The 25,424-nt window shown below is 43.0% G+C and overlaps 1 protein-coding gene across 1 annotated transcript in view; it reads right to left on the bottom strand.

The window, feature by feature from the left end:
• The window catches only part of LOC124620114 (inactive dipeptidyl peptidase 10-like), a 1,175,439-nt gene that overhangs the window by 164,402 nt on the left and 985,613 nt on the right, over positions 1-25,424 (bottom strand). The window contains exon 7 of the mRNA XM_047146784.1: positions 7,598-7,767. Coding sequence (XP_047002740.1) covers positions 7,598-7,767 — 170 coding nt within the window. The remainder of the gene's footprint in view (positions 1-7,597; positions 7,768-25,424) is intronic.

The following is a 25,424-nucleotide window of genomic DNA, read 5'->3' on the forward strand; positions in this document are numbered from 1 at the left end:
CATTGGGTCAAACAGAGCTTGTATGGCGTGTACAGGTACAGCTGCCCATGTAGCTTCAATACGATACCACAGTTCATCAAGAGTAGTGACTGTCGTATTGTGACGAGCCAGTTACTCGTCCACCATTGACCAGATGTTTACAATTGGTGTGAGATCTGGAGAATGTGCTGGCCAGGGCAGCGGTCGAACATTTTCTGTATCCAGAAAGGCCCGTACAGGACCTGCAACATGCGGTCGTGCATTATCCTGCTGAAATGTAGCGTTTCGCAGGGATCGAATGAAGGGTAGAACCACGGGTCGTAACACATCTGAAATGTAACGTCCATTTTTCAAAGTGCCGTCAATGCGAACAAGAGGTGACCGAGACGTGTAACCAATGGCACCCCATACCATCACGCCCGGTGATACGCCAGTATGGCGATGACGAATACACGCTTCCTATGTGCGTTCACCGCGATGTCGCCAAACACGGATGCGACCACCATAATGATGTAGACAGAACCTGGATTCATCCGAAAAATGACGTTTTGCCATTCGTGCACCCAGGTTCGTCGTTGAGTACACCATCGCAGGGGCTCCTGTCGGTGATGCAACGTCAAGGGTAACCGCAGCCATGGTCTTCGAGCTGATAGTCCATGCTGCTGCAAACGTCGTCGAACTGTTCGTGCAAATGGTTGTTGTCTTGCAAGCGTCCCCATCTGTTGACTCAGGGATCGAGACGTGGCTTCACGATTCTTTACAGCCATGCGGATAAGATCCCGGTCATCTCGACTGATAGTGATACGAGGCCGTTGGGATCCAGCACGGCCTTCCGTATTACTCTCCTGAACCCAACGCGAGCAGAAATGTCGCGAAACGATAAACCGCAATAACGATAGGCTACAATCCGACCTTTATCAAAGTCGGAAACGTGATAGTACGCATTTGTTCTCCTTACACGAGGCATCACAACAACGTTTCACCAGGCAGCGCCGGTCAACTGCTGTTTGTGTATGTGAAATTGGTTGGAAACTTTCCTCATGTTAGCACGTTGTATGTGTCACCACCTTGTGTGAATGCTCTGAGAAGCTAATCATTTGCATATCACACTATCTTCTTCCTGTCGGTTAAATGTCGCGTCTGCAGCACGTCATCTTCTTGGTGTAGCGATTTAATGGGCAGTAGTGTATTTTTGTGGACCATGTCTAGTTCTGCCAGCAGTTACTTTTTCCTTGGCATAATGACATCTACCAGCAGGACAATGCAACCGTCACACAGCTCAATGTGTAAGTAAGTGATTCTAAGTGCATCAGGATGAGTTTCGTACTCCCCATTCTTTTTCCCGCCATGGATCGTCAGCAGTTGGCAACGGCACTGGAGTCCACATGGCTCCGCGTCCCTGTAGGAACCTTGCAGAACCTCACTGACCCTGTTGCTGGACGTCTCGCAGCGATCCGCGTTGCAAAAGGTGGTTATTCAGCCTTCTGACAGGTGGTCACATTAGTGTGACAGGACAGTGTAGTTTGTGTGTTCGCTATGTCTTTGTAAAGAGAGGACGGCAGCTGCAGATTCGTGCACACGTTTTGGAAACGAAGTGCTACGAGATCTCGACTTAAATAGGTACAAAACTTTGACACGTGAAATGTAAGTTCTGAGCGGTGCGCGGCTCGTGTACACTTTGTTTTTTGTTTGTCATCCTCTGTTACGGTACTGCCGCCTCGTGTTGTTATTCCATTTACTGGCGTCACTAACTTCCTGCTTTATCTGCCCGTGAGTGGCAGCAGCAGCGCTTATCAATAAGTGCTATGTCGTACCATCTCTGGAGCGACCGATAGTATTTCCGGGTCGTCGTGTGTTGGGAGCTGAGGCTGGCCGGTGTGGCCGAGCGGTTCCAGGCGCTACAGTCTGGAACCGCGCGACTGCTACGTTTGCAGGTTCGAATCCTGCCTCGGGCATGGATGTGTGTAATGTCCTTAGGTTAGTTAGGTTTAAGTAGTTCTAAGTTCTAGGGGACTGATGACCTCAGATGTTAAGCCCCATAGTGCTCAGCGCCATTTGAACCATTTGGGAGCTCAGTCCGGACGCAGCAGCAGTAAAGTCGGGGACGGAGCGCCAGTGAGGTGCTGACAGCTAGTGTTCGCAGGCGACACACATGTCCGGCGGAAGGAGATTGGAGCAGGACGACCGATGGTCGGTCGGTCGCCTCATTGGGCCACGTGTATTTGGTCTTTTGACCGTTTGTGCGCCTCGTCAGTTCGTTATCTTGCCGGACGTGGGTCGGTTCCTTCCTGGTGCAGAGATGTCGTAGCCAAGTGGTTGGGTCCGAGCCAGTGTGCCCGCGTCGCCGTGTCTCCGAATTCCGAACGGACATCGAGTTGAGTCGGGTTGGAGCTGCAGTCAGTTTCGGATAGCCAAGACCCGCCCGACCATTGCCGGCACACGTAACTTGAGTGGGAACGACCTGGGTTGGTCGTTCGGTCGGTCGTCTCACCGGACGACGTGTATTTGGTCGCCGACCGCTTGCGGAAACTCTCTGTTTGTCGAATTCATTCGTTCTTGTTGTCCCACAGTGACTGCTTTTACGATTGTTCGAGTTCTTGTACAAGTGTGTGTTTACGTGGAACCGTGTGAAGCTTCTCTGATTTCCACTGAGCAGATGAATGCTGTCTGCGTACTGGAGTAGTCAGTGGGTCGGTTGAAATAGAGCAGCAAGTGTGTCGGGTGGAGGGGAATTGATTAGGCTGTTGGTTGGTTCAACCGTCCCTAGGTCGTGTTGCCACCCGATTGTTTAGTCTTACGGGTGGCTGCTTGCCTCACCTTGTTAGAGTTTCCTCCCCAGGCCGACCCATGGAACACTTCTGAGCACCACTGTTGTTGTTTGTGATTGTCATTTTATTTGGTCGCAGGTACTGTGCCAGGCCTTCAGCCGTGTATTAATATTGTCTGTTTTATGTTTAGTATATGGCCTTCAGCCGACTTCATGACTACTATTTTAAGATTAGGCCTTCAGACGTGTTTGTTTCAGAATCTGTGGCTTAAAGCCGGCCGGAGTGGCCGAGCAGTTCTAGGCGCTTCAGTATGGAACGGCGCGACCGCTACGATCGCAGGTTCGAATCCTGCCTCGGGCATGGATGTGTGTGATGTCCTTAGGTTAGTTAGGTTTAAGTAGTTCTAAGTTCTAGGGGACTGATGACCTCAGATTTTAAGTCCCATAGTGCTCAGAGCCATTTAAACCATTTATGGCTTTAATATGTAAATCCTTGTCTCTACGGTTTCACTTTAATTATCTTGAATTTTTGAAACGACCTTCAGCTGTGTTCTGTAAATGTTTATCTTAAGGTGATCTTTAATTATTCTTGAGTAATTGTTTGGCCTTCAGCCGACAAGATACTTCAAGTTTTCTTAAGATGTTTTTGTTGTACTGAGTAAAAGCTTATCTTTAAAGACTCTCTTTTATTATGCAAAGAAAATTTTTTTTACTGTGCCCTCAGCCGTGAATTGATCTTTGTTGTTTTAAAGAGAAAACTATGCATTGGTTTGAGCAATAAAGTTGTATGTGTTCTTGTATAACTGACAATAATTGACTTTGGCCCCTTTCCACAACCTGATCCGCTCTGTCTTGCGAAACCAGATTTCAAGTTCCTGCGACCAGATGAGAGGAAACGCAGATTTTTGGTAAGATAGAAAGTAACTATTAAATCCACCGGAGATGACTTAAATATAAAAGGCGAAAGTCTCTGAAACAAAATTATTAGACTTAAGGGAGTAAAACGCGTCCGAATTTATAAAAAGAGTATTTGTTTAATTGCTGCGGAAAATCGGCACACCAAAAAACTTGTTACACTTGTAGGGTCTACTCAGTCGAATAAACTGCCTATTCCCCGATGAGAAATGAGCAGTTATTCAAAAGTTACTTCACTAATGACGTAACAGATAGCGCTTGTAGCTGTTCTCGCCTAATGGCGGCCGAAAGCACTTGATCACGTGCCGTAGCAACAACTGCAGCTAGCATCATGACATTAGACTCGCTGGATCCGCAAACTCAAACAAAACTGACACTGAACCTAAGTCAGGTCTCGTGCTACAATACACATCAGTCTGCCTGTATTAACAAAGGCTGAGTTGCACTCTGATGAAAATTCTCGGACGTGTTCAAGTGCACGTGAGCAATTTGAGTCAGAGAGAACAACCAGAGTCCAGTCGCAAATGGTTTGGGACTTGTCAGATCACAGTTCGAACGACTCTTTGGCTCAATGTGTGTAGCGGTTGCATACGGTTGCTCGGATGAAGTCCAAATCTGTGCACTGGCCATAGGGTAGGCGGTGCCATGCTACATCGCTGTGACTATGCTGAGCTGTGGTCGCATCATTACAACGAAAATATTCAACCTGCCGACATCGGTTGAGTGTATATATATATATATATATATATATATATATATATATATATATATATATATATATATATATATATACTGAAGCGCCGAGAAACTGGTTTAGGCATGAGTATTCAAGTATTCAAATACACACGTATGTAATCAGCAAAATACGGCGCTGCGGTCGGTAACGCCTATGTAAGACAAGTGTCTGGCGCAGTTGTTAGATCGGTTACTGCTGCTACAATGGCAGGTTATAAAGTGAGTTTGAATGCGGTGTTACAGTCGGCGGACGAGCTATGGGACACAGAATCTCCGAGGTAGCGATGAAGTGAGGGTTTTCCCGTACGACCATTTCAGGAGTGTGAATATCAGGAATCCGGTAAAACGTTGAATGTCCGCCTGGAGAGAGATACTGCTAGAAGAGGACCAAGGACGACTGTAGAGAATCGTTCAACGTGGCAGAAGTGCAACCCTTCTGCCAATTGCTGCAGATTTCAAGTGTCACCGTGCGAACTATTCAACGAAACATCATCGATATGGGCTTTCGGTACCGATGGTCCACACGTGTATCGTTGCTGACTGCACGATACAAAGCTTTACGCCTCGCCTGGGCCCGTCAACACCGACATTGGACTGTTGATTGGAAACATGTTGCCTGGTCGGACGAGTATCGAGCGGATGGACGTGTACGGGTATGGAGACAACCTCATGAATCCATGGACCCTCTTCATCATCAGGTGACTGTTGAAGCTGGTAGAAGCTCTGCAATGGTGTGGGGCGTGTGCAGTGGGAGTGATATGGGGCCGCTGATATGTCAAGATACGACTATAACAGATGACACGTACGTAAGCAACCTGTCTGATAACCTGCATCCATTCATGTCCATTGTGCATATCGACGGACCTGGACAGTTCCAGCAGGACAATGCGACATCCCACACGTCCAGAATTGCTACACAGTGACTGCAGGAACACTCTTCTCAGTTTAAACACTTCCACTGGCCACCAAATTGCCGAGACAAAACATTATTGGGCATATCTGGCATGCCTTGCAAAGTGCTGTTCAGAAGAGATCTCCACCCCCTCGTACTATTACGGAATTAGGACAACCCTGCAGGATTCATGGTATCAGTTCCCTCCATCACTATTTCAGACATTAGTTGAGTCCATGCCACGTCGTGTATGGTTTCATTTGTCCATTTATACCTCTACCTTTAGCAAATACTTAATTGAGAATAAACATATGGTCAACAACATAGATTCATCCCTTAAAATACTGCATACTGTGCCTAAAAGTAGAACCATGAATATTCTAGAAGAAACAGAGATTTACAACTGTATAAAAAATTGTCCCAATGACCTACTCAATGATCAGATTGATTTAAAAAATAAAAGATTTTTAGATAATTTCCAGTCCGTTTTATGTACAAATGATAGATTGTAAAATGGCTTACAGGCGCAATACCTTGACATCTGATGGGAGTTTACCACCCTGACATTTTGTATAGACAAGCGTGTAAACGAGGTGTTTTTTTTTTTTTTTTTTTTTTTTTTTTAAATACGTAGATGCTTTAAAATTATATTAGTAACTGTGCAATTTCATATCCGCTACCACTTGCAATGTATCCACTTATTTTATGTATTTTAAGATCAATTTTTATGTGTTTTGTCTTAAATCGTAAGTAACAAATTTTGGCAGTAATCTGGTGTATTTCACAGTAAAGAAAAGTTTATGGACTATAACGAGGGAAGAAAAGCATACTCCAATGTATTTTATTTTTGTTTGTTTTATAAATGAAATGTAGCCCCGACATTTCATTATATCTGAACCTGTGGTTTATTGTATCAGTCTACTTCAAAAATAATTCATAGAACTGTACAGTTAGCCGGCCAGTGTGGCCGTGCGGTTAAAGGCGCTTCAGTCTGGAACCGCGTGACCGCTACGGTCGCAGGTTCGAATCCTGCCTCGGGCATGGATGTGTGTGATGCCCTTAGGTTAGTTTGGTTTAATTAGTTCTAAGTTCTAGGTGACTGATGACCTCAGAAGTTAAGTCGCATAGTGCTCAGAGCCATTTTTTTGAATTGTACAGTTATTTTAGACACTTACCGAAAACATTTTAAACAATTTCGATGGAACAGTATACATATTTACTTAGTCCTGTTTGCTATAATAGAGCATTGTGCAGAGGCATTGTGATGTTTCGTCAGAATTTGTGGTGCTGCACAGTGAATTGAATTGCTGGCGAGCGTTTTACGCCATTTATATTCGTAAAATTTATACGCATACAAAGTATTATGTATCAGAGCTCTGTCTTCATCTCATTTACGAGCACTTAAGTCAATGTGAGAGCTTATTAACAGATTACACATGTATTATCCTCTATTATGTTATAAATAAATATCCCCATCCTATCCTACTGCCCATTACAATCATAGCACTATTTAGTAAGCTGTATGATGTCGACAGATTAAAAGACTTTACGATATAAAGCTTATAAGTTGTATCCTTGGTGTGCACTATCATTGCTATCTGCACAGGCAGTATCTTTAGTAAATGTATTTTCGCGCCAACTGATTTAGCTTCACATGTTGTCAGTGTACCTGAACTTGTATGTGTGATAGATTATTAGAACGATGGTAACATCGACAGTTCAGTATATATTTAACAACATATTACGATGTAATAAGTGTCGTACTCAGCGGATCTTGTGGGATGCTCACAGTCAAAAGGCTGCATTTTGACGACGACATGTACTCATGTCAGATAGTTTTATATTCTGACAGAATGTAAGTAATGTAGATTTATCTCCAATTTTTATAATTGAGCTACTTTCTTAATGAAATGTTTGCTTAATTATGTATATACATCCTGTGCTTCACTTTTGTGTTTTTGTGTTTAGATGAATTTGAAGTGTTACTTGAAAATGGCCATAAGGTCGAAATTGCAATAGTAACAATAAATATTTTATACAGTCAACGGCGACTATGATGTCTTTTAAGAAATTTATGACAGTTGCAGTGGGCTGGGTGAATCAGCTTCGCGGGCCTACCGGAACTGACATCGTAACACGAATTTCTAAATGTTTCTGTGGCACGCCAGAAAGTTGTCACAGCTCTGTAGACGGCTATTGTTTTTGCCTGCAGCCGTCAGCACCTCGCAGCTGAAATCTGGCAGTAGCGCGACGAGCTATTAGGGATCTTTCACGAGATCTGATGTACAGTGCTGGGTCGGAGGGCTTACCTTGGGGTACCGCAGAGTGCGCAGCTGTGGGTACTGGGGTCGGTCCTTCTGGGCGGTGCCGTACCAGGGGTAGCGCAGCTCTCCCACTCGCGTGTCGTTGAACGTGGCGTACAGCAGGTAGCGGCCATCCGGGCTGAACCACATCGCGCCGCTGCTCTTCAGGATCTCCTCTGCAACAAGCACGGCCACAGCCGCAACTCCTTCAGTGATCCAACGTACTCGTTTCCAGACATCTACATCTATGCAAAACTTGACGCAAGCAACTTTCGCATCATGTGGCATTTCCGAGTACCACTGCTCGATGCAACTTGGACCAAACATTCAAAGAACTGCTACAGTACACACTGATCAGCCAAACCATTATGAACACTGTGGATATAAACTCGTCCAGGCGATAGCAGAGTCACCTGGCGAGGAATGACTGCTGGTCAGACACACGCATAGTGTACGTAATTTCAATGAGCATGTTGTCCGTGTGTAAATGGGAAGCCGGTCTCAGTGGCCTAGCGGTTCTAGGCGCTTCAGTCTGGAACCGCGCTGTTGCTACGGTCGCAGGTTCGAATCCTGCCTCGGGCATGGATGCGTGTGATGTCCTTAGGTTAGTTACGTTTAAGTATCCAGAATGAGATTTTCACTCTGCAACGGAGTGTGCCCCGTCCTCACAGCTTTACTTCTGCCAGTACCTCGTCTCTTACCTTCCAAACTTTACAGAAGCGTGAGTCGTGCTTGGGTAGCTCAGTTGATAGAGCACTTGCCCGCGAAAGGCAAATGTCCCGAGTTCGAGTCTCGGTTCGGCACACAGTTTTGATCTGCCAGAAAGTTTCATATCAGCGCACACTCCACTGCAGAGTGAAAATCTCATTCTGGAAACATCCCCCAGGCTGTGGCTAAGCCATGTCTCCGCAATATCCTTTCTTCCAGAAGTCCTAGTTCTGCAAGGTTCGCAGGAGAGCTTCTGTAAAGTTTGGAAGGTAGGAGACGAGGTACTGGCAGAAGTAAAGCTGTGAGGACGGGGCGTGAGTCGTGCTTGGGTAGCTCAGTCGGTAGAGCACTTGCCCGCGAAAGGCAAAGGTCCCGAGTTCGAGTCTCGGTCCGGTACACAGTTTTAATCTGTCAGAAAGTTTCAGGTTTAAGTAGTTCTGTCTAGGGGACTGATAACCTCAGATGTTAAGTCCCATGGCCGCCGCGGTGGCCGAGCGGTTCTGGGTGTTTCAGTCTGGAACCGCGCGACTACTACGGTCGCAGGTTCGAATCCTGCCTCGGGCATGGATGTGTGTGATGTCCTTAGGTTAGTTGGGTTCTAATTTCTAGGGGTCTGATGACCTCCGATATTAAGTCCCATAGTGCTCAGAGCCATTTTTTTGTTAATTACCATGGTGCTTAGAGCCATTTGAACCATTTATTTTTTGTAAATGGGAAGGGCGCTTGATCTATCTGAGTTCGATCGAGGGCAGTGTGTGATGTCCCAGAGACTCAGCATGAACATTTCGGAAACTGCACGACTTGTTAGGAGGAGTGCTGTAGTGAGTGTCTTCAACAAGTGGCGAAACGACGGTGGAACCACATCGAGACGTGGTGGGATTGTGTGCCCCCCCCCCCCCCCCCTCTCATTACATATAGTGTACGTCGTCGGCTGGGCACACTGGTAAAACAGAACAGGCGGCGAACTGTGGCGTAACTATCATCAGAGTTTAAGGCTGGGCAAAGTACAAGTGTGTCTGAACACAGTGCACCGAACATTGTGCCTCCGCAGCCGACGACCCATGCATGTATCAATGTTAATACCACGACATCGGTAACTACGACTGAAATGGGCACGTGACTATGGGCACTGGACGTTGACACAGTAGCACAGCGTTGCACGGTCTGGCGAATCCCGATGCCTTCTTCATTATGTCGATGGGAGGGCGCGAATCCGTCGTCTTCCAGGGCAACAGTTCCTTGACAGTTGTACTGCGGGACAGAGACAAGCTCACGGCGGCTCCATTATTCTCTAGGGAACATTCACGTGGCCATCCATGGGCCAAGTTGAGTTAGTACAAGGCACCATGATGGCCAAGGAGTATCGTACACTGGTTGCAGACCACGTACACTCCTTCATGGGGATCATGTTTCCCTATGGCAGTGGCATTTTTCAAGGTAATGCGCTATGTCACAGGGACACTGTTTTAAGAGACAGTCTGCACTCCTTCCGATCTGATCATGAAAGCGTAGAAAGTTGTGGAATGACTTCAAAGAGATAGAATCGACAGCAATAGAGAGACATAAACCACATAAATTAATAAGTGATGGTACTAATCCCCCATGGTACACAAAACAGGTCAGATCGCTGTTGCAGAAGCAGAGAAAAACCGTGCCAAATTTAAAAGAACGCAAAATCCCCAAGACTGGCAAAGTTTTACAGAAGTTAGAAATATAGCGCGTACTTCAATGCGAGATGCTTTCAATAATTTCCACAACGAAACTCTGTCTAGAAATCAGGCACAAAGGGCCAAAGAGATTCTGGCCATACATGAAGCACATCAGTGGCAAGACTCAATCAACAACTTCACTGCGCGATAGCAACGGTGAAGTCACTGATGACAGTGCCACTAAAGCAGAGTTATTAAACAAGATTTGCCAAAACTCCTTCACCAAACAAAACGAAGTAAATATTACTGAATTCCAATCAAGAACAACTGCCAGGATGAGAAAGATAGAAATAGATATCCTCGGTGTCGTAAAGTAGCTTAAATCACTTAATAAAAGCAAGGCCTCCGGTCCAGATTGTATACCAGTCAGGTTCCTTTCAGAGTATGCTGATAAAATAGCTCCATATTTAGCAATTAAATATAACCGCTCGCTCACAGAAAGATCCATACTTAAAGACTGGTAAATTGCTTAAGTCAGACCAATACCCAAAAAGGGAAGTAGGAATAATCCGTTGAATTACAGGCCCATATCACTAACGTCGATTTGCAGTAGGGTTTTGGAACATATACTGTATTCGAACGTTATGAAGTACCTCGAAGAAAACGACTTATTGACACATAGCACGGATTCAGAAAATATAGTTCTTACGAAACACAACTAGCTCTTTATACTCATGAAGTAATAAGTGCTATCGACAGGGGATGTCAAATTGATTCCATATTTTTAGATTTCCAGAAGGCTTTCGGCACAGTTCTTCACAAGCGTCTTCTAATCAAAATGCGTGCCTATGGAATATCGCCTCAGTTGTGTGACTGGATTCGTGACTTCCTGTCAGAAAGGTCACAGTTCGTAGCAATAGACGGAAAGTTATCGAGTAAAACAGAAATATTATCCGGCGTTCCCCAGGGAAGTGTTATAGGACCTCTATTGTCCCTGATTTACACTCCTGGAAATGGAAAAAAGAACACATTGACACCGGTGTGTCAGACCCACCATACTTGCTCCGGACACTGCGAGAGGGCTGTACAAGCAATGATCACACGCACGGCACAGCGGACACACCAGGAACCGCGGTGTTGGCCGTCGAATGGCGCTAGCTGCGCAGCATTTGTGCACCGCCACCGTCAGTGTCAGCCAGTTTGCCGTGGCATACGGAGCTCCATCGCAGTCTTTAACACTGGTAGCATGCCGCGACAGCGTGGACGTGAACCGTATGTGCAGTTGACGGACTTTGAGCGAGGGCGTATAGTGGGCATGCGTGCCACCCAACGTGCTCTAGAAGGTGTACGTCAACTACCCTGGCCAGCAAGATCTCCGGATCTGTCCCCCATTGAGCATGTTTGGGACTGGATGAAGCGTCGTCTCACGCGGTCTGCACGTCCAGCACGAACGCTGGTCCAACTGAGGCGCCAGGTGGAAATGGCATGGCAAGCCGTTCCACAGGACTACATCCAGCATCTCTACGATCGTCTCCATGGGAGAATAGCAGCCTGCATTGCTGCGAAAGGTGGATATACACTGTACTAGTGCCGACATTGTGCATGCTCTGTTGCCTGTGTCTATGTGCCTGTGGTTCTGTCAGTGTGATCATGTGATGTATCTGACCCCAGGAATGTGTCAATAAAGTTTCCCCTTCCTTGGACAATGAATTCACGGTGTTCTTATTTCAATTTCCAGGAGTGTATATTAACGACATAGGAGACAATCTCAGTAGCCGTCTTAGATTGTTTGCAAATGAAGGTTTCATTTACCATCCTGTAAGGTCATCAGATGACCAAAACGAATTGCAAGCTTATTTAGATAAGTTACCTGTTCAAATGGTTCAAATGGCTCTGAGCACTATGCGACTTAACTTCTGAGGTCATCAGTCCCCTAGAACGTAGAACTACTTAAACCTAATTAATCTAAGGACATCACACACATCCATGCCCGAGGCAGGATTCAAACCTGCGACCGTAGCGGTCGCGCGGTTCCAGACTGTAGCGCCTAGAACCGCTCGCCCACCGCGGCCGGCTAAGATATCTGTATGGTGCGAAAAGTGGCAATTGACTCTGAATAAAGAAATGTGTGAAGTTATTCAGATGAGTACTAAAAGAAATTCGCTAAATTTCGATTACGCGATAAGTCACACAAATCTGAGGGCTGTCAATTCAACTAAATACTTATGGATTACAATTTTAAAAATCCTAAATTGGAACGATAAGATAGATAATGTTGTGCGTAGAGCCAACCAAAGACTGCGATCCGTTGGCAGAACACTTAGAAGGTGCAACAGGTCTACTAACACTGCTTACACCATGCTTGTCCGCCCTGTTCTGGAATATTGTTATGCGGTGTGGGATCCGCGTCCGGTGGGACTGACGGATGACAGCGAAAAAGTACAAAGAAGGGCAGCTCGTTTTGTATTATCGTGAAGTAGGGGAGATATTGCCGCAGACATGATACGTGAATTGGAGTGGCAATCATTAAAACTAAGGCGTTTTTCGTTGCGACGGGATCTTCTCATGAAATTTCAATCACCAGTTTTCTCCTCCGATTGCGAAAACTTTCTGTTGGAACCCATCTACATAGGGAGAAATGATCATCACGATAAAATAAGAGAAATCATTGCTCGCACAGAAAAAATTTAAGTGCTCGTTTTTCCCGCGTGCCGTTCGAGAGTGGAGCGGTAGAGAGACAGCTTGAAGGGGGTTCATTGAACCCTCTGCCAGGCACTGTATTGTGAACAGCAGAGTAATCACGTAGACGTAGATGCAGACAGGAGTGTGATGAAGTGGTTAAAGGAATAAAGTGGGGAGTTCCCATTGATGTGGTGGTCCCCCAGCTCTTCTACAGAACAGTTATGTCATCCATTTTCTTTCACCCAGTTTCTGGTGTAAAGAACTGCCATAGTTCGATGTACAAAATGAAAACCATATCCCAGTGATAAATTTGCAGAACGAGTTGGTCTCCTGAGCCCCTGGTCTCTATCCACCTAATTGGAAATTGTTTACAAATAAGTGTATCTTTAACGAGTCCAAAGTTATCTCATGTGAAACAGTCACGAGCATCACCATGTGCAGGGTGACTGTAAATTATACATTCGTTTTCAAAGTTCTATATTTTCTAAAGTATTACGTGTACGAATACGACTGATGACTAAATATGATTTACCAAGCCTAGATTTTGTATTCTTCAATTGTTCTATGAGTGCTCTTCTGGTCACATGACATACATCCAAGGGATAGTCAAGTGCGATCCATAACCCCTGTGGCAACATAATGTCAAGGGTCAACACAGCAATACTGATGCGCTCTCTCAGCTGTTCCATCGTCGTAAACACCGTGCTTAACTTACCACCCAAAGGAAAAAGTCGCAAGGCGTTAGGTCAGCCGCCATGGAGGGGGAGGAGGAGGGGGGAGGGCGAAGGAATAGAGCCACTTCATCTTCACCACTTCGCCCAATCCAGCGACGCAGAAGTTCGTCGTTTAGGTGGCGATGGACGTTAATGCTCCAATGTCTATGCTCCGTCTTGTGGGAAGACGAAATTCTCGGGATCAGTATTTAGTTGTGGAAACAATAACTACTGCGTTATATCAAAGTAAGAAGTATCCGTCACAGTCTTCTAACAAAAGAAAAACGGCCCATATAGCTTCGACTGCAACATTGCAACGGAAACGTTAACCTTCGGCGAATGTCGTTCATGTGCAACCATTTCAGGAGGATTTTCAATGCCCAACACTCTCATATTGCGATGGTCAACATTTACAGAAAAATGGAAGGTTGCTTCGTCGCTGAAAGTTTGGAGGCGAAATCTTCGTCCTCAGGTGCTTCCTGCATTGTGATGCAAATTGGAAGGCGCCGAGCATACTCTTCCGGTTTTCATTGCTGCACGAGCTGCAGACGGTACTGTTTTAGCTGACGTCGCAAAATGTTCCACACAGTTCGCTGCGGTATTGCAAGTTCGTGGCTTGGGCGGACCGTTCAATTTTTGGACTGCGTACGAAACTTTCCCTCACCCTCTCCGCAGTTGCAACTGGCACATTTTGTTGATGGATACTTTTCTTTTTACACAGACAATCATTGTCCCCAAATCATGGATGGATGCCAACGCACAATGCTCCGTTTACATGATTGTTCTTCCATGATTCCTCCTGAATGCAAGCTCCACTGTTGTAACAGATAAAGATATCGCATGTTTCAACACACAGAAAGTGTATTCTTGCTTTGTCACCATTTTATCATGCACTGCACTCGTAACGCCAGTTGGTAGGCACATATGTACTCGCAATACTCTGAAAATATGAAATGGCCCCCAGACCATCACTCCTGGTTGTCGAACCCTACTGAAGGCGACATCAGGTTGGTGTCCCACCGCTTCGCAGGTCATAATTAAGGTAGTAATAAAGCCGCTTTATAAAAAGGGAGAGAGGGATAATGTAGACAATTTTAGATCTATTTCTATGCCATCAGCGTTGGCTAAAGTTATTGAAAAGGCTGTGTATGTAAGGGTAATTGATCATTTTATATCACATAATTTGCTATCAAATGTACAGTTAGACTTTACAAGTCGTTTAACTACTGGATGGGTTAAGCAAAAGGTTTTGAACGCTAGGCATATCTTTTGATTTAACTAAGGCGTTTGATTGTGTTGATCACAAAATATTGCTCCATTGCGAAATAAGGGGAGTAGCTCACAATTGCTTCACCTCTTACTTTAGCAACAGGCAGCAAAAGTGCATTATTCAGATGATTAAGAATGGTTGTGATGTAGGCTCTGAGTGGGGTACAGTCAAGTGGGGGGGGTGCCCCAGGGATCAGTGTTGGGGCCACTCCTGTTCCTTATGTATATAAATGATATGCCCTATAGTATTATGGGTAACTCTAAAATATTTCTGTTTGCTGATGACACTAGCTAGGTAGTAAGGGGTGTTGTGTGCAACATTTGCTCGGATGCAAATAGTGTAGTGCCTCAGTAATGTGTTTACATTTTGCAGTGTGTACTGCAGCTGTAGCGGATATAAGCTAAGTACTGACAAACTTATTTGTGCTCTGTAACACAGTTATTAAATTTGATAGGTTTCAGCGGCGTTGCGTGCCGTTTGTGGCGAAATATCGACTTAATAAGCTTCTGTAATCGTTCGCTCACTGTGTTTTATAGTTTTCAGTGTGTTGAAGTCGTTAGTAAATTTCGTGCTTTAGTTTTCAACTGACGTTTATTATTCTTTCTAGTGAAATATTTCAGTAAAATTTTCATTTAGTGTTTTAACTTCGCTTAGTGTTACAGTGGTCGTTTTAATTTTTTAGTTTTAGCTAATAATTTTGTGAAGTTTTGCTGGTATTGGTATCGGCTGTGTTGTAGTAGTATTAATACAAGTAGCTGCTTTCTTCGTAGGCAGAGAATTTCGAGACCATTATTGTTAGTTCTTAAATAGTTCTACTGGTGTAACTAACTTTGGAAACGTAGACATATAGTTTTTTTTTTTTGAGTACCTGTAAAATTTTCACCATGAGTGAAAAGTGTGGGCTCTGTCGTAGGTTTGTGAGTAGTGGATTACGATGTGGGATTTGTTCAAAGTATTTTCATTGGGGGGGAGTGCAGTGGGGAAGCCAGTGGTCATTTTAGGGAGATCCTCTCCTGGGAATGTAGAATCTGTAATAGAAACAAGTTAATAGTGGAGCAGGAGCGCAAGATCTGTGCCCTTCAGGTGCAATTACAATGCGCAAAGGAGGAACTAGATAGGTTGAGGAGGGTGAAGGGTGGTGGGGAATGGGAACTGGCAGTTGGCAAGAAGGTAGCTAGGAAGAGGAGGTATTCAGACAGTTTTACTTTGCATACATGCAATAGATACCACCAACTGTCAGAGTTGTGTGGAGAGGAGCCTCGTGTAGCCGTAGATGTAGGTAACTTGCAGTAGTCCTCAGCAATTAGGAGGTCTAGGTTAGTTGCAAAGTCTAGCAGAAAGAAGGTTCTGCTGCCAGGTAGTTCCCACGGTAGAGGTGTGGGCCAGCAGTTGCAGGAAGTGTTGGGGAGTGAGTACCAGGTCACCAGCATTGTGAAGCCTAGTGCAGGATTGGCTCAGGTGACTGAAAGCATAGGGGAGTTATGTAAGAATTTTACGAAAGCGGATCAGGTAGTGATAGTGGGTGGAGCAGGGAACAATCTCGATAGGGACGGGGAATATGATGTCAGTGGTGACTTGGTTAAGATAGCTACTCAAACTGGTGGCACTAATGTGCATTTCGTGCAACTGTTTCAGCGTCATGATCGGCCTCACCTTAATGCGGCTGTTAGGCGCGTTAATGTGGGGCTGGGGAGGGCACGGATGGCGGAGGGCATGGATCACATCTCAGTGATGCCAGTTGGGTCTATCAGTAGATGGTGTTTCACTAGGCATGGCCTGCACCTCAATAGGTATGGGAAGGGGAGGTTGTCTAAGCTTATAGGTGACAGTGTAGTGGGTGGTGATGGTGGTGGTAGTGGTATCACTCATGGAAAAATTCCTGTAGTAGTTGGTGTTAGAGCTGCACCTTTTTTAGACTGAAGTCAGCTGATAGGTATACCTGCTTAAAGGAAGTGCCTCGAACTAGGGGCTCACCTCCAGAGGATGTAATGTTTCCAAGTAGAGAAGGAATTAGCATATTTCATCAAAATATAAGAGGTATTAGAGATAAAGTTAGGGAACTGCTAATAGATGTTAACTCTGAAATTATTGGTATATCAGAGCACCACTTAAATAATTTGATAATTCAGAGGCTTCCTTTACCAGGCTACAGATTAGCTGGCTGTTTCTCAAGGAGTTCCTTGCAGGGTGGGGGAGTGGCTCTGTACGTAAAAAACAGTATTTCATTTGAGTACATAGACGTATCACGACACTGCACTGAACAGATATTTGGAAGTTATGCAGCATTAGTTGAATTTAGTGAAACTAAACTTCTAATTGCTGTTGTTTATAGGTCCCCTAACTCCGACTTCAGAGCATTTTTGCTTAAGCTAGAGAGGGTTCTTGATTCACTTTGTAGGAATTACCAGAAAGTAGTTATACGTGGTGACTTCAATATTAATTTTGTACATGATTGTGCAAGGAAAAGGATGTTGGTAGATCTCCTAAATTCATATGATCTGATACAAACTGTGTTTTTTCCAACTAGGGTGCAGGGGAATAGTAGCACAGTCATAGACAATATTTTTATTCATTCTTCATTAATAGATGGGCATTCTGTTAGTAAAAGGGTCAATGGCCTTTCAGACCATGATGCACAAATTTTAACATTAAAAGGTTTTTGTACTCAGACCAACGTCGTATTTAATTACAAACTACGTAGGAAAGTTAATCCAACAGCAATAGAGAGTTTTTCAAAACTTGTCAAGGAACAAGAGTGGCAAGATATTTATAGTGCCGATAATATAGATGATAAATACAATGCTTTCCATAACACATTTCTCATGCTCTTTGAGAGTTGCTTTCCATTAGAACATTCTAAACGGGGTACTAGCAGTAATGGACAGCCCGGTTGGCTGACTAGTGGGATAAGGATATCATGTAGAACAAAGCGGGAATTATATCAAAATGTTAGAGGTAGTCACAATCAAGCTACGGCGGCCCATTACAAACAGTATTGTAAGGTGCTTAAAAATGTTATTAGCAAGGCAAAAAGTATGTGGTATGCAAATAGAATAGCTAATTCACAGGATAAAATTAAAGCCATATGGTCAGTTGTGAAGGAAGTGTATGGTCAGCAGCACAAGGTTGATGATATAAAGTCAGTTCACAGTAATAATATTTCTGTTACTGATAAATCAGATATATGTACAGTATTTAACAACCATTTTCTGAGCATTGCTGGTGAATTAAATAAAAATTTAGTTTCTACAGGAAATCATATAAATTTCTTAGCAAATGCCTTTCCGAGATTGACGTCTGAAATACTCCTCTGTGATACAGACAAGAGGGAGATTGAGTCAATAATTAAATCACTGAAGACTAAGGACTCTCATGGTTATGATGGAGTGTCTAGTAGAATATTAAAGTACTGTGCTGCACATGTTAGCCCTGTATTTAGCCATATTTGTAATTTTTCCTTTAGGAATGGTCAGTTTCCTAAGTGATTAAAGTACTCAGTAGTAAAGCCGCTTTATATAAATGGAGAAAGGGATAATGTAGATAATTTTAGACCTATTTCTATGCCATCAGTGTTTGCAAAAGCTATCGAAAAGGCTGTGTATGTAAGGTTAATTGATCCTTTTATGTCATACGATTTGCTATCAAATGTACAGTTCGGCTTTAGAAGTCGTTTGACAACTGAAAATGCTATATTCTATTTTATCTGTGAGGTACTGGATGGGCTAAACAAAAAGTTTCGAACGCTTGGCGTATTTTTTGATTTAACAAAGGCATTTGACCGTGTTGATCTCACAATATTGCTCCAGAAGTTGGATCATTACAGAATAAGGGGAGTAGCTCACAATTGGTTCACCTCTTACTTTAGCAACAGGCAGCAAAAGGTCATTATTCACAATGTTGATAACAGCTGTGATGTGGGATCTGAGTGGGGTACTGTCAAGTAGGGGGTGCCCCAGGGATCAGTGTTGGGGCCGCTCTTGTTCCTTATTTATATAAATGATATGCCCTCTAGTATAATGGGTAACTCTAAAATATTTCTGTTTGCTGATGACACTAGCTTGGTAGTAAAGGATGTTGTGTGCAACATTGACTCGCTTTCAAGTAGTGCAGTTCATGACCCCAGTTCATGGCTTGTAGAAAATAAACTAACATTAAATCACAGTAAGACTCAGTTTTTACAGTTTCTAACACACAACTCAACAAAACCCGACGTTTTAATCTCACAGAACGGGCATATGATCAGTGAAACTGAACAGTTCAAATTCCTAGGTGTTCAGATAGATCGTAAGCTGTCGTGGAAAGCCCACGTTCAGGATCTTGTTCAAAGACTTAATACTGCCATTTTCACTATTCGAACGGTATCGAAAGTGAGTGACATTTCGACACGTAAATTAGTCTACTTTGCTTATTTTCATTCACTTATGTCGTATGGTATTATGTTTTGGGGTAACTCTTCCCATTCTAGAAGGATATTTTTGGCTCAGAAACGGGCGGTTCGGGCAGTAAGTGGTGCGAGTTTAAGAACCTCTTGTCGACCTCTGTTCACGAGTCTGGGTATTTTGACATTGGCCTCTCAATATGTATATTCCTTATTGTCGTTTCTTGTTACCAATATTAGTTTATTCCCAACAATAAGCAGCTTTCACTCGGTTAATACTCGGCAGAAATCAAACCTCCATTTCGATCGGACTTCCTTAACTCTTGTGCAAAATGGTGTGCAGTATACTGCTGCATCCATTTTCAATATGCTGCCACTCGAATTCAAAAATCTTAGCAGTAATCCACGCGCTTTCAAATCGAAACTGAAGAGTTTCCTCATGGGTCACTCCTTCTACTCTGTCGAGGAATTCCTTGAAAAATTAAGCTGATTCTCATTGTAATGCTGATAGCGTTTGCTTAAACTTATGGACTGATTTTCTTTCAGGTTCATGAACATTTATTTTTATCTGTTATTACTTTTATGTTGTAAGTTCATGTACTGACACGTTCCATGACCTTGGAGATTTTCTCCTCAATTTGGTCCTACGGAACTTGATATGTAAATAAATAAAATAAATAAAAATAAAATGACCTAAGTTCATGACTTGTAGAAAATAAACTAACGCTAAATCAGAGTAAGACTCAGTTTTTGCAGTTTATAACACACAATTCAACAAAACCTGTCGTTTTAATTTCACAGAATGGGCTTATTATTAGTGAAACTGAACAGTTCAGATTTCTAGGTGTTCAGATAGATAGTAAGCTGTCGTGGAAAGCCCACGTTCAGGATCTTATCCAAAGACTTAATGCTGCCATTTTTACTATTCGAACGATACGTGAAGTGAGTGATCGTTCGACGCGAAAATTAGTCTACTTTGCTTATTTACATTTGGTTACGTCGTATGGTATAATATTTTGGGGCAAATCTTCCCATTCTAAAAGGATATTTTTGGCTCAGAAACGGGCGGTTGGGGCAATAAGTGGTGTGAGTTCACGAACCTCTTGTCGACCCCGTTTCACGAGTCTGGGTATTTTGACATTGGCCTCTAAATGTATATATTCCTTACTGTCATTTCTTGTTAACAATATTAGCTTATTCCCAAGAATAAGCAGCTTTCACTCAGTTAACAATACGCTGAAATCAAACCTGCATTTGCATCGGACTTCCTTAACTCTTGTGCAGAAAAGTGTGCAGTATAGTGCTGCGTCCATTTTCAATAAGCTACCTCTCGAATTCAGAAATCTTAGCAGTAGTCCACGCGCTTTCAAATCGAAACTGAAGAGTTTCCAAATGGGTCACTCCTTCTACTCTGTCGAGGAGTTCCTTGAAAAATTCAGCTCATTCTCGTTGTATTGTTGATTGCGTTTACTTAAACTTATGGATTGACTTTTTTCGGGTTCGTAAATATTTTATTTTTATTTGTCATTACTTGTTATAATTTCATGTACTGACACGTCCCATGACCGTGGAGGTTTGCTCCTCAATGTAGCCCTACGGAACTTGACGTGTAAATAAAAAATAAATAAAAATCGGGGCGCAGTTCGAAGCGGGACTTCGCTGAAGACAGTTGTATTCCATTCAGTGAGATTCCAGGCCCCTTTGACCAGCGGAGACGTCACTGGAGGCTCCCTGGACAGCAGTGGGGTACCAACCATACTGTCACTCGGCATACGGCCCAACAACCATGACTGACGGTCTGGGGTGCCATTTCATTTCACACAAGGACCGCTTTGGTTGTCATCCGCAGCACTCTTACAGCACAGCGGTACGTCGACGATATTCTACGACCAGTTTGGTTGATCTATGGCGTACATATCAGAAGGACAATGCCCGCCCACACGGCGATAGTTCCTACTCCTTGTCTTTGTGCTTGTCACCCCTATCTCGGCCAGCATGGTTGCCGGATCTCTCCAGTTGAGAATCAGACCGGGATTTTGACGATCTAACGCGCCAATTAGACAGGATGTGGGATGATACTCCTCTGGAGGATATCCAACAACTCTGCAATCAGTGCCAAGACTAATAACTGCTTGCATAAGGGCCAGAGGTGTCTTCTTCAGTTTGTGAAGCTCTTTCTCTTCAATAAACCATCCAAATTTTCTGAAATTGTAATCGTTTGTTTTTTCTGTGCATGTACTTCACATCCATCAATTTCCGTACCATTCGCTTAATACCTTAGTGGTGCGTCGCTTTCTTTTCTTATAGTGTATAAGTATTACTATATAATACTTCATTTCCTTATAGTCGATGAGAGTACAGATTACTGTACAGGATATGAATACAACATATACTATACTCTAATAGCGTACCTTTGTTAACGAAATAACATAAAGTTTATTACTGACCCCAGCAACGCCTTTCAGAAAATATAGCAAACGAAGAGGCCAAACACGCCACTTTTGTAAGAGCCACGACTTGGTTAAGACGTAAATGTTTATCTCTGCTTTAATAATTTCAGAATGTGCATGTGACACACAGTATCAGGCAGGCTGTATTTTTGTATATGTGACGTAGAAACGGAAGTTGCGCTTTTGATTCCGGCCGGGGTCGCCGAGCGGTTCTAGGCGCTACAGTCTGGAACCGCGCGACCGCTACGGTCGCAGGTTCGAATCCTTCCTCGGGCATGGATGTGTGTGATGTCCTTAGGTTAGTTAGATTTAAGTAGTTCTAAGGTCTAGGGGACTGATGACCTCAGAAGTTAAGTCGCATAGTGCTCAGAGACATTTTTGATATCTGAAAGACCGTGGCTATTAGGGAGTTATTTCGAGTCTTCCTGATCTGAAGGATAGGATACAACGACATATCGCTCTGATTACACGTGATATTCTGCGAGCAACTGACGATCGTGCTGTATTGCGGATGCAGCATGTTGGTGAGTCGGGAGTCCGTATTGAACACATCTTATAACTTTACCAAACAAAAATCACCGTTGGATCGACTGAGACATGTTACAACTTGTGACCATATTCTAATAAACGGGCCAGAACCACCGTTAACATGTATTTGGTTTCTTCCTCTCCCTTCCCTGCACGCGAGCATATTCTGACTTCTTACATCGTCATACTTTCACCTAGTGGCAGAAAGTGGAGCTTTATTTTATTTTATTTCTTTAAATTTTTTTTAGCGTCCTGCTATGTATACAACACCCACTGCAGCACTCGGAACACCGTCAGTGCAACTATAGCCTCGTGGTAGGTTTAAGTAGCCCGGGTACCACTACTTCTCATTCACGTAGCTCTTCGGTTGACACCATTAGGCTCAGTCGGTCCTATTCCAGTCTTCCCATCTCTCAGTAACAAGAACTGAATCCAAGTCCACCGCATGGCAGTCAGCTTCACTGACCACTCAAATATGGAGGTGGACTATACTCGCGTCGTCGGATTCCAGTAAAAGCGACCAGCAATATTTCAGCACAATAAACAGCAATCTCGCTGTGTCACGATCCTGCCACTGTCGAATTACTGCTTGTAGAAGTGTGTATTTCTCACAGGAGGCAAAAAACTATCTTCCTTCCTGCTTTTGGTATCCCATTGTTTCGTAGCAAGTTTTACCTCAGCATTCGCCCGCCTTAATACCGTCCACCTGCCCCTTCCCTTTTTTGTTTTTCGATGGGAGTGTATTGGAAGGAGAGAGTTTATGCAAACAAGATGTTAAGCGTAAACACTTCCAAAGCAATCGCGAGTGGAGCATTTCAGGCAGTATTTGCGGATAAGCCGGTCAGAACGTTCTAAAAAAATGGTGTGCAGATTTCGAATTGATCGTGGAGAAGACGATGGGCGGCTGCTACAGCGCTACCGAATATTTTAGAAAAGGAGTTCATTCTGTTACATACAGAGTGTTCGGGAGAAACATATAATAATACTAGCTTGGCGTCCTCTGCATCGCTCGCGTAGACTGTTTTTTTGCTTTTCTTTAATTGAACTTTTTTGCTGTTCATATTTTACAACATCTAAACTTTTCACACTAATTAAGGCCATAGAAACATTGTCTTTTCTGAATGTATATATGACTAAAAAGTGATTTTGATAGCAGGAATCCAAGATTTTTGTGTCATGCCTTTTGCGTTCATGTTTCCATAGACACTTTCATCCCCTAACACACATTTCTTTATATCCAGCCAAGAAGTAAAATACTAATTTTCATGAATTAAGCTTAAATTTTATTTTAATACACAAAATATTTTCGTAAAAAGTTTCATCCTTTATTGCATCCCCTTAGCGGTTGAATTTCAAAACGCACTGGAACAATTACTTTTTTATTTCTATTCAAGAAGTCAAATGCCAATTTTCATAGATGTAACTTTAAAAATATTTTAGTAGTTCTTTAATAATGATTTATTGAAAAAATTCACCCACTATTTCATCTCCATAGGTCTTAAATTTTCCAAATATGCTGAGGGGTCAAAATCTCCGTAATATGATGCCTGTAAACGGCTCTGTCGCATTCAGCTACTGTATTGGAAAGATCTGTCGCTAACAACGCACCAAGAATGAGGTCACATTGTTTTGCCAACACATCGTAGCATTCGTTGTACTTTGTGGTCGATAAAATAACCACAGAGTAGTCTCAGTTTTCAATGCAAGGTTAGTTGGATATAAAGAAATATGTGTCAGGGGATGAAAGTTTCTATGGAAATATCCCCACAATAACGCGAAAGCCGTGACTGAGAAAAACCTTGGACTCCTGCTGCAAAGTCACCAGATTTTGCTGATGAGTCTTCATATTTAGAAAATTAAATCGTTTTATTACGATTCTATAGTGTAATACAGATACGCTAACGATAATCTGCCTCCGGTTGCACTGTGTGCGGTGCAGATTCCTGTAAAATTATTTTTCTTTTTGTCTCGTCTCGGCAAAAATACATACATAATACGAATTTTCTACAATCGTACCGTTTTTGAAGCAAATATATCTGCACAAGTTATTTTGTGTTATTATGGTACATCAGTATTTACTTGAGATTTTTAGCAAATACTTTCAGAATCATAGTACTCGCACTCAGTAAATGTTCTACATTCTTGTTTCCGTATCTCATTCTTACACATTTCTGCTACAATTGCAATGTCGCAATATAAATATTTGTGTTTACAATTTAGATCCTGACTCCCTGGGGTAAATCACTCCTGAGGACTTCTGAGACAGAACAGCTCCTCTTGGGAGATGTGTCTGACGACATCGGCTCCAATTTCAAGTATGGAGGAAACACAGATGAGGAGGATGTAGTAGGCACCAGCCACTGCCATAGGCATCATTCACAACTGAGTTTTGATGAAGTTCAGTCACACAGTGAGGAAGTACCAGAGTACATTTATGATTGAGAATCAGATTCTGAGATTTATAATATGCCCTTAGTTGCTCCATATCAGCTGAAGTTTTCTAAACAGTGTATGAACCCATATCAATCTAACATTCGAGTGTTTTTACTACCATTGGGTCATAGATTTCCTGTGTATTTGCTCTCCCCCCTAGGCGTGGATGGATGGAAATTTCCTATTACTTCAATGATGCAGCAACGTTAAATACATAAGTACTTTATAAGGGGATTATCTTACGTACTGTGAATACTAAACACCCGTCACATCTAAATTAGAAATTTTGTGGCAATGAGCTAATTTTAAATATCTGTTCACAACTGAAAATAGGACCAACACCCAGTTCAAAAATTAGTAGGCAAAAATTTCGGAAATGAGTTACAGGATTCCAAGGGATGCAATACAGGAATGTGACTGCGCATATGACTACAGCAAGTGGAGTAAGGAGTTAATTTTGCAGCACACGAAGCAAACCTAAACGTAGTCTGAACCCTTCCACTAGCAGAACTAAGTAACAGAACAAATCTGGTTTCTGATTTCTGTTTGTATGTGTGTGTATTTTATATGTATTTTTATGCACATACATAAAATAACAAAAGCTAACAACAAAGAAAGCTTAAGTTTCTTGCGTTTACTGCTATTTTGTAAAAAAGACCCCATTTCCATCACGTAGTTGCATTATCTACCACAAAAATAGTACTTCCACAGAATCCAATATGGTCAATATTTTGCCGAGCATAAAAATTTATAATACTTAGTACCATAAGATTTTTCAAATCTTAAATAATTTTTATGTAACTGGGTATTATAAGTAACCTAATAAATAATATTTCAACACTATTTTCAAAAAGGAAGTTTTGCCCTATAAAAAGTTAATAGCGACATATTTTTAAAAAACCTTTTCACACACATTTCACCCCATTATGGGCGTTGTTTCGAAAAATCCCTGCTTGAACGACGCCTACGGTATAAGAGGAACACCATCTACAAATTTCAGGTTTCTGTCCTTGGCGGCCGGC

The sequence above is a fragment of the Schistocerca americana genome, chromosome 6, assembly GCF_021461395.2.
Source record: "Schistocerca americana isolate TAMUIC-IGC-003095 chromosome 6, iqSchAmer2.1, whole genome shotgun sequence".
Lineage (NCBI taxonomy): Eukaryota > Metazoa > Arthropoda > Insecta > Orthoptera > Acrididae > Schistocerca > Schistocerca americana.